The following is a 9976-nucleotide window of genomic DNA, read 5'->3' as shown; positions in this document are numbered from 1 at the left end:
ACACCTCTTCTGTAGGGCTACAGTTGAAGTCTGACTTCAAAATTAAATTCATAGTTAAAAAAAAGAAAACAAACAACTTCTTTTCCCTGCCTCTAAGATCACAAGTGTAACTAGGCTCAGGATGTTACAATATTAAAAAACATTGTGAAAAGTAACAGAACAAGTTGACACACTTTCAAATGTGACATTTAAAACAGCAATATTCCTTTTCCAATTTTTAACTCTTGAAGAAAAAAAAAAAAAAAATCAACTGAAGTATTTCCTGAAAATTTGATCAACTTGCTTTCATGTTTGCAAAGCTGAAAGAATATACAGCTACAGAATGCCTGAAGTGCTTGTCCTGATGTTCGAAAATTTTTATAAAGCCTTCTCATGTAACATTCACATTGTAATCTGAAATTTTTACATTTATCACCCTAGCCTCAGTATCTGATTTTCAACTAACAAGCAAAGTTAAAAAGCAATGTTTTTTAGACTATAAAGTTACAATTACAAATACCTGAAACTAAGTGACAAAAACACCCATTTCGCTGAGATCTTAACAGTTTTATTCACAAAATAAACAGCTTCGTCTTTCCAAAGGAGGAAAGACTCAATGCAATAGTTATAAAAAAGTGGTACTGAAAATTTGAAAAAGTCTGATAAAATTTACAAATGCAAACTATCATTTTGTACAAAATCTTTTTTTTAAAGAAAGTTCAGTAATAGATTTTAAAATACAGTTTTAACAGCTCAGAAATGCACATTTATTTCAAACTCTGGCTAGGTATTATTTTCGTCTGTGTGGGGAATTCTCCCTTCGTCTGTCCGGGGAATTCTCCCTTCGTCTGTCCTCGTTCTTTCTGGATTCTCTGTACTGGTCAGAATAACGGTTGTACTTCTCTCTGTGCTTCTCTGAACCATTTCTGTATCGGTCTTCTTGTTCATCCTCTCTCGGACTTGAATTATTATGGCCTCTCTCTCTGGATTTTGATCTTTCTCTTTTTCTACTGCGATGTCCATTATCTTTGCTCCAGTGTCTGTAATCTTCATCATCAGACAAAGAAGCTCTTCTCTCTGCTTTCTTCGGTTTTGAATTACTGTGTTTATTTTCTAGATCCTTACTTCTTTCACGGTTCCTATCCCTTCCACTATGGTAACTGTCTCTGCCATTGGACTCATCTCTGTGATGATATTTTGATAAGTCATCTCTCCTGTGTGATTCTCTCAAATTTCGGTGATTTCTTTCTGATTTGCTCTCAGTATCACTTCTTTCCTCTCGCTGCCTCCTTCCCATTTTCTTTTCAAGTGATTTCCTTTTCCTTTCTTGTTTTTTCCTGGAAACTTTATCAGATGCTCTATTTTTCTTTTGCATTCTCTTTCTTTTGGCTTTAGGAACATCTGAAATTATAAGAAATGATGGGAATAAGGTTGCATTTTAGTTCATTATGCCTAACTTGTTAAACTACACAGAAAGTTCTAGAGAGTTATTTTTCTGTCAGAAAACTTTTGTGGGTACGTATCCGGACAAAAGTTTCACAATAATGAGCTTTGATTTTATTGCTCCCCCTGGCCCCCAATGGAGCGTTTCACGCAATGGGGGAAAAGTCCTCCATTCTTTAATCGAGCAGGTACTGATTCTTTTTAAATGTCTGTCTGCGTTACAGGCTTTTTATTTCACATAAAGAGAAATTCTCCATAAAAGTGTGAGCTGGCTATCTATTAAGCCCAAGCCTACGCTCCATTCTCCCTCTAAGCTTCAATATTTCTCAGTAACTCCACTGTTATTAACAAAAGAACCTCACATTAACAAAAAGCAAGGTCACAACACATCATCCCAAAACCTTAAGAGCGTACAAGTAAGAAATTAGGGAGTAGCCTTCTGCATTTCACCCCATTTACAATGCCTGTACAGGTACTAACAACATGATGCATCTCAAACCAAAAAGAAACTTCTTCCTCAACTTACAAAAAAACCCAAACGTGAACTTGTATGCAAAACATTACTAAGCAGTCATATCACTGTTAAAACAGAGAAACTCACTAAACGGGAATCTGACATAAGATCTGCAAATCTGTCGATCCAAGAATTTTTTGGTTATGTAAGATATGCTTTCATATTTGAAAAGATTTGAAATTCTGTGTACTGACAAAACTCCAACAACCTTGCTTCCCCCCTCCACCCCCAGTTAATTGCTTAAGAGGGAACAGCTCAAATTTGTACAGATGTGGCTGCCACTCACGAGTATCCATCAGCACGGCTTTTATCCCTTAGCTATCTGCAAGTGATGCCTGACTTTTGAGAACCTCCACCCATCATTATCCTCTTGCTGACTTGATACAAAAGGACCAGGTATAGGCTGTAAAGTCATGTATCAAAGCACTCTCACAAGTATTTTTTTTTTTCAGAAAGATCACCTTTCCCAGACCATCCAGTCTCTTTAAATCATTTACTTTTCCAATTACTTCCTTGAAAAGCTTATCAGTCAATGGAAATTAAAAACAGCAGACGGGGAAAAATCTCCAACACTATCCTGTGAGGAAACAGAGGCATGCTGAAATGGCTTTAGATAGTGGTACCGCAGCAACATAAAAGTGGCCCTCTCGCTCATTTTCAGGAGAAATAGTGGCAGGTTTGTCAACAATTTAAGATTAAAAATATTGTATTTCTAAATACACAGTAGTGCTCATATCTCAGTGGAAGAGGCCTTACTCTTCCTGTTCTTTATAAGGAACCTCTAGATTTCCCTCAACAGTATTGATCAGTAAACACTGAAGTTACAGCCATTTAGAATAACCATTAATTTACCTTATTGTATGAACTATAGCATCATCAGGTAACTGTTTCTAATCACTTTTTGAAAACACCAGCCATAAACTGATTTAATAGTACATCAAATATCTGAGTTCTACAGCAGCTGGCTAGCCTCATGTCTGAACTAAGGCTTCCTGGCATCCTGATAAAATGTGATGATGGATCACTTGAGATAGATTTTAATACATTAAGTTTTTTAAACAGTATTTTCCCTTTTAGTTTACATCCACCAGAATGCAGAAAAAGATCTGAGAAAGTAAATACAAAAGAAGAAGCTGCTTTGATAACAGACAGATTTTTATCCTCCGCTGATCCTGTTTTGGTTGGAATGACCTCTCCAGAGCAGTGCTGAGCTAGCTGGTGAAGTTCCACACACTAACTGTCAGTAAGACAGTAATCTCTAATTTAGCACTATGCTCAATTTCTAATCAGCAGTTTTTCTATTTTCTTTTATATACTGCACTGTTAAAATGCTGAAATACTGTAGCACATTCCTCTGAAAAATGCGTTTCAATTCTACCAAGTTATTTTAAAGATTTAAAGAGCTGCAAAGACAGGAAGACTTGGAGTTATAACCAGTAAGGGACCTCAACCATGTTTACCATTAAAGAATATAGTTATAGTTATTAGTGTTCTGGCCACTGTATTTAAGTACACAAGAACCAGAAAAAAAAAAAAGGGAAACCATGCTGCAAAGATATCAAAATCAAAGTTTTAATGAATGTGTTCCTGAACGGAGAAAGGACAAGTAGTAAAAGGGAAGGTCCTAAACTTACAAAAATAAAGTGTTCATACTAGCAGACTGCAGACTCAGTTGGTTTGTCACTAAGGACTTACCACTCTGGTTCCTATCAAGCAGCTCAGCAGAGCTGCAGCTGTCTATGCGGGAGCCATCTGGCTCTTTGCTGAACTAACGCCTCCTCTGACCCTGTTTAACTGTGCCCTCCTCTAGTGCTTTGTCGTCATAAATGCGATTAATGCAATGACAAATCAGACTTTGTACAGTAAGATTGCAATGGAGAACAAAAATGCATTTCCAAAACATGAGCAGTTCACACTGCTTTTATTTTATTAACGAACATTTTCATTTCAAAGGCACGTAATAAATCAAATTAACTTTGAATCAGCAAGCTTCTGTACTATAGAAAGTCATCCTGTGTTATCATCTGCTCATGTTATATACGATGGGGGAGACGGCACACACTAACTCATACTAGCATGTACTTTATATATTACGCAATGTTTATGACACTTCATGTCAAATAGAAGGTTCTACATTGGCAGGATGGTATAAGATGCTAAACACTAATTATAATGCATAAAACTACAAAATACTAAGTTGTCAGCAGAAGTTAATTCTTCCTTGGAGATTTCTCTACAGACAAGAACCTTCACTATATCACCACACAAACTCTTCCTGAGGAAGAAGAATTAGAAATGGAGACTCAGAAGGAGAATAATCCAGCTAGAACTAAACAATGTCATTTCTGACCCATGAAGAGGCACATACTTACAGGGAAGGACACAAGTAGTATTAAGCTCACCCAATCAAGCCAAGCAAGAAAGAGTTGTAGACATTAGTCTGTACAGTTCACCAGTAAGTGTCCCACAGAGATATTAACAGGGAATGACCCTAATTCCTCCATCCTCCACTAAACTGAAGTGATACTGTGCAACAGGTATCAACCTACAAAGCAATGTTCCTCAGATATTTAAGTCCTGAAAACTGGAACTCAGTTTTTCTAAATTCTAAAGTAAATTTCCATGAGCAATATTTAGTATTTTAAAACTTACAAGTTTAAAAAAATTTAATAGCTTTTAAAGCAGAGAAACTGACACTGTCCTCAAAACAAGTATACATGGAAATAGAAATGAATAGGTGTATAGAAGTAAATAAAAGACAAATAAATAGTTATAGCTAGTGTTTAGGTACCTGAGTCACTGCTGTTGCCACTGCTAGATGAGGAGTCACTGCTGCTGGATGACTCTGAGCTACTACTGCTGCTGTCAGAATCAGAATCTGAGGAAGAGTCTGTCTCTGAAGATGAAGAGGAATCTGACGACTCAACATCTTGTTTCTGTGTCATTATCATCTTTGGTGCATTTTTAAGATGCTCCCGTAATTCATCCCTAATTAAAAAAAAATATTTATTTTTTTTTTTTTTTACAGGGAAGAAGGGAGGGAAGAAAAGTAAAAATCAGATCAGAAAAGTGTTCCTCACGTTAGTCCTCCGAGGCCAATAGAAGTGAAGAAATTGATGGCAAAGCGAGTGTTTCTTGGGTTATCCCGAGGCAACAATCCCTCAAAGAAAGGCTGCAATGTTCTGATGAAAACAAACATCTAAATTAAATACCATGCCAGCTTAGCACTAATTCTCATTGACATTAATAAACTGAAAAAGAAACTGTATGGATCTCCATAGGACAGCAGAAGTTTTACCTTCATGCATTTTTCAACACTTTAATTGTTTATACCTGTGATGTATCTGATCAAAATGCTATTTAAAAACTTGCTCTTTTATGAAAACATAAGCTTCTTCACACACAGAAGAATTACATACATACTGTCAGATTATGACAACAAGAAATCCTGATTTTGTGAAGCCCTGAAGAGACCTGTGAAATTGCAGTAGCCTGTGATACCAAAAGGATAATACTTGTTGACCAAGAAGTTCAAAGATCTAGGTACCTATGCTGAAATCCCAAACAGGGCCCTAAGTATAGTTTCAAGTTTAAGTTTACATGAGCTAAAGCATCTACTGAATTCTTCATCATACACAGAAGAAATCCCAACTTACAGGAAATAGCTCAAGCAACTGAAAGGAACATTGCCAGAACGCAATGCGTTACATTACATACAGGCTTAAAAGAATGTGTTATTTACACTATACTTAAGGATAAGCACCTAATCCTAGGAAAACTACAATTAATAGTTATGTGGTTTTTTTCTAAGTTTTGTCAGAAAAAGAAGCTACAGGAACATTTATTACAGAGCTATATAGCTGACAAAACAAAAATAGACTTGACCTTGGAAAATTCTTATACAAGCTGAACTGTCATTGGGGAAAAAATATAAGATACATCTTGCAAATAGTCATGCACATACTCGAACCCAAATTGATGGTAACACACTCAGCTTAATGGGACTCTTTGCAATGACTAAACCTAAACATGAACTTATTCTTGAAGTACTGCAGCTACAGAACTGCAGTCTTAGTTGAACCTGAAAACGGAGTTCTTGTCTGTACGTTTTCAGATAAAGAAACTAATTAAATTTACAGTTTTGAAAATAAAATTTCAACTTACTCATCTTTTAATCTTGCATTTAGATTAGGAAGTCCCATATATTCACTGAGTTCCTGAAAGAATATTTTGACAAAAATTCTACTGGAAGATGTGGTAGTTTCTTCACTCAGTATTATACATTCAAGGACCTGAAAATATTTAGAAAAATATTTAGAAAAACACCCTTAAATTTAAACATACATTATTTCATTTATCTTAAAAACCTTTGTCCTCCTGAAATAACTAATAAAGACTGATTTTTTTTTTTTCCAAGAATGTAAACCTTGTAATTCCTAGTCAAGACTTTCTTGCTCAAAAATTCTTTTCTACCACCTGGGACCAGTTTCTGATCATATTTATACTAGTAGTTCTTTATGGATTTATTTTATCCAGGAAAGCTTGACAAAAGAAAATTAGGTGTGTGAACTTCTGCGTAGTTAAAGATTTGGGACTCAAGTTCTAAAGAGGTGAAATATTTGGACTGACTTGTGTGTGCCTGAAGAATGACAGACTAGGCTGTGAAACAGAATAAAACAGTAGGAAAAGAGAGGTAACCATGATAAAATAATATAACATTAAAAATGAAGAAATACATATCTCAGAATGCAAGATCACCTTTATTTATTTGGCACTTAAATCACGAAATGGCAGTATTTTTAAATTTCTTATAATTATATAAAACTTTTAATTCAATATATAAAGATAATTTTAAAAGGTTTCTTTAGGCTTGTTTTCTAGAGACTGTTCTGCTATTTACATTGCTGATTTAAAGTTTAAAATTCTAAAAAAGTACACTTTAATCAACCAATTCCATCTGGGCTCCACAAAATAACAGCTTAAATCAACTACTTAGGAATGAGGGAGGGAGGATGACGATGCACAGGGGGCAGAAAGAGGAGATGGAGCAACACAGAATTGTTCAACAGTGTCTGAGAGATACTTAAAATAATCATTTGCTACAAATGCAAGTAGTACCAAATCATAGAATAAATACTAAAACTAGTGTATTATATATTATTTCTGAATACTGGAGACTAATTATTGAAAAAGAAATCTAGGACAATAGCCTTTTTTACTTACACTCCAGGGAATTGAATCAGTGTACAGTAGATGAGCAAACATCTTGGCAACATTCCTCAGTTTGTTCGTTTCCAAACGATGAATGGTATCATATTGTTCTTTGAAAATAGCTTCAAAGGATTCCATATATTCTTTTTTTAACATGCAGAAACGCTGAGACAACATTGTGTAATTTAAACAACCAGATTAAACAAAATATTAAACATGCAAATAACCTACATGTAAGTGGCCTAATGGTGCAGATATTTACTGCAAGATTTTCCTTTTAAATAACACTTGGAGGAGAAGAAAATACCTTCAAATGGATACATTTTATTGCTTTCAGCAGTTTGTCAGAACAAGAAGCTCATCTGCATTGCAAATTAGTAATTATCAATTTTGAACTACAGCACATTATCCAACAATTTATTTTACTTCAGTACATCCAGTGTTTTCACCTGATATAACCCCATCAACTGTAACTTTTTTCATGATGTCATTGAGAGACTATTTAGAGAGGCAGCAGGGAACACAGAGGTAAGATTTTGGACATAAACATGCCAAAGAACATGGAAATTAACATTCATATTCTACTGAACATGTAGATTCATATGGCTAGTGCTTCGTAACTATCAGCATTAAGTATTTTCTCAAATACTGGATAAAACATACAAATGGGAAAAACCACTCGCTTTCAGCCTAACTTGCTCCCTTGAGAAGACGAATATTTTATCTTAACTAGTCAGACCTGTCAACATCCCTGTAGATGGGGAAAACTTAACTAAGAAATAACTGCAAGTAAATTAGCAATTAGTTACACAAAAACAAAGAGCCAGCTGTTAACTGAAAAACACACAAAAAACCCCACCCACAACCCCAGGACAGTAAGTATTCAGTCTTGTGCTCTAAAGAAAACCTACTAAGCAGCTTTAAACAAAGTGGTAAAAGACAGGAGCCCCCAAAATTAATCTTCAGCACTGTAAAAAAGGATATTTTTCTGGTAATTCATAATATTTTTACCTCTTTTTAGTACCATTCCTTTGCTACCGTTTTATTTTTCTACCATAATGAGAAGAGGGAGGCAAAAAAATCAACAATATAAAGAGAAAATGAATTCTCTCATTCTGCATTCACAGTGCTTACTACAATCAAAGTGTTAATTCAATCAACTAATACAACCAATCAACTAATGTAACCATTTTCAGAATGACAAAGAGACTATTAGTTTTACTTACCCATTAAAATTTAAGTTTGATACACAAAAAATAGAGTAAACCAATGAAATTATCTACCATAAAGTGTAAAATCTGAAAACAGAACTCACCCCTGCCAGTAACCCAAAGAACTTCTCATATGTTCTTTGCTGAGCACAGCAGTCCAGTATCATATTGCAGAGTTCTTTCTAGTTTAAGCAACAAAAAAAAAATTCTCCAGGTGAATTCACCATAGCAGCAAAAAACCATCATTACTAAGTACCAAAATATTGAAGAAAGCCTTACATGGATGTGAGCTTTGAAACAAGAGCATTTACATAAAACTTCATTAGCAACAACAGTATTTTCCCAATTTCTCATGTTTTAGAAATTACCTGGGGCATGAATATGAACTTTTGCCATTCAAATTTCCTCTTCGCTTAAGCTAGAATTTATGAGTTAACACACTGTACATCTCACTAAAAAACATCAAAACTAATTTACAAACTGACCTTACCACAGTGCAAAAAAGGAGATATGAGATAGAAAGGGAAAGTTTATTGTTTGGTTTGTTTTTTGGCTTTTGTTTTCGTTTTTTAAATAGCACCAATCCCTGCATTTATAGAAAATTCTTTGCAACTTCCAAATGTCAAAATGGCACATAGACAAGCCATTTGGAAACTCAATTACAACGTGCATGCTTAGCAGCATATTTCCAAAATCAGAAGTATCTGTCAATTTTGGTATATACTAATATTTTTAATTATTCAGCCATAATTTTCACCACAAGCTCTGCTTACAATAAACAAGCAGAAGGAAGTGTTTCACTGCAATTGCTTCACCAGAGACGCCTGAGGATGATGTTCAGAAAGACTAAACTCAGCCTGGGGAGGCTGATCTGCCTAGACTTCCTCTGTAACTAGGAGAATTATAGAGGAGGAACTTCTCTAAAAAAGCTGGTTTAGGCTCATGTTGTGAATTGCCCTCTAGAAGAGCATCTCTCCTTCTTGGCCAGGAAGGAGCAGAGGAAGCCTAGCTAGATTAGTTTCCCAAAACTTTTGTGCATTCCCCATCACCGGCAGCTTGCCTTCCATTTTTCCCCATCTCCATGGTGGACATGGACATAAGCACCAGCTACGGCAGTCCCACAGAAGATATTCTCCTTCCATTGATACCAACTATCTAGAACAGTCAGACCCAGTCATTTTGGAATACACGTTGTCTGCTCCCTTTCTCCTTGTTCCCCAATACCATCACCCCAAGATAATTATCAAATCACTCGCTGGCAGTTGCCACCTCCTATTCTTTCACACACCAAACCAAGAACCAGAAGGAAACACACACGGGTGGATTCTGCTTTCTACCTCGCCTCTAGGACCAGAGCCCTTCACTGGCTGAGAGCAGCAATCTTGGCAAGCAAGCATACACGAGTTTAAAAACAAACTTATTCCTCTGACCTACTACTATGTAAATTACAGACTGTAATACAGCTATGAACTGGTTTAGCGCACGTTTTGAAACATTAATTAAGGCAAGTGAGGCAAACACTTTATATAAATTAAGACCGTGAAATAAACGGCACTTAAACAGGACTGCAGTTTTTCCCATTAACTTTTTTTTTTTATTATTTTCTCCTAAGATCAAC

The 9976-nt window shown here is 35.5% G+C and overlaps 1 protein-coding gene across 5 annotated transcripts in view; it reads right to left on the bottom strand.

Moving 5' to 3' along the window:
- Nucleotides 1-531: 531 nt before the first annotated feature.
- The window catches only part of CWC22 (CWC22 spliceosome associated protein), a 33752-nt gene continuing 24307 nt past the window's right edge, over nucleotides 532-9976 (bottom strand). For 4 of the 5 annotated variants that reach the window (XM_087733096.1, XM_087733098.1, XM_087733097.1 and 1 more), the window contains exons 15-20: nucleotides 8463-8540; nucleotides 7160-7312; nucleotides 6101-6228; nucleotides 5017-5118; nucleotides 4728-4924; nucleotides 532-1380 (exon numbers count right to left, since the gene is read on the bottom strand). In XM_087733096.1, the coding sequence (XP_087589222.1) occupies nucleotides 770-1380; nucleotides 4728-4924; nucleotides 5017-5118; nucleotides 6101-6228; nucleotides 7160-7312; nucleotides 8463-8540 (1269 nt within the window). In that variant the 3' untranslated portion in view covers nucleotides 532-769. The remainder of the gene's footprint in view (nucleotides 1381-4727; nucleotides 4925-5016; nucleotides 5119-6100; nucleotides 6229-7159; nucleotides 7313-8462; nucleotides 8541-9976) is intronic. The other variant, XM_087733100.1, reaches the window with a different exon arrangement.

Source organism: Nipponia nippon, unplaced genomic scaffold (genome assembly GCF_047370975.1).
Source record: "Nipponia nippon isolate SJK-2023a ecotype South Korea unplaced genomic scaffold, ASM4737097v1 scaffold_5, whole genome shotgun sequence".
Lineage (NCBI taxonomy): Eukaryota > Metazoa > Chordata > Aves > Pelecaniformes > Threskiornithidae > Nipponia > Nipponia nippon.
Note: the sequence above shows the minus strand (reverse complement) of the source record. Positions and strands in the feature narration are given on the sequence as shown.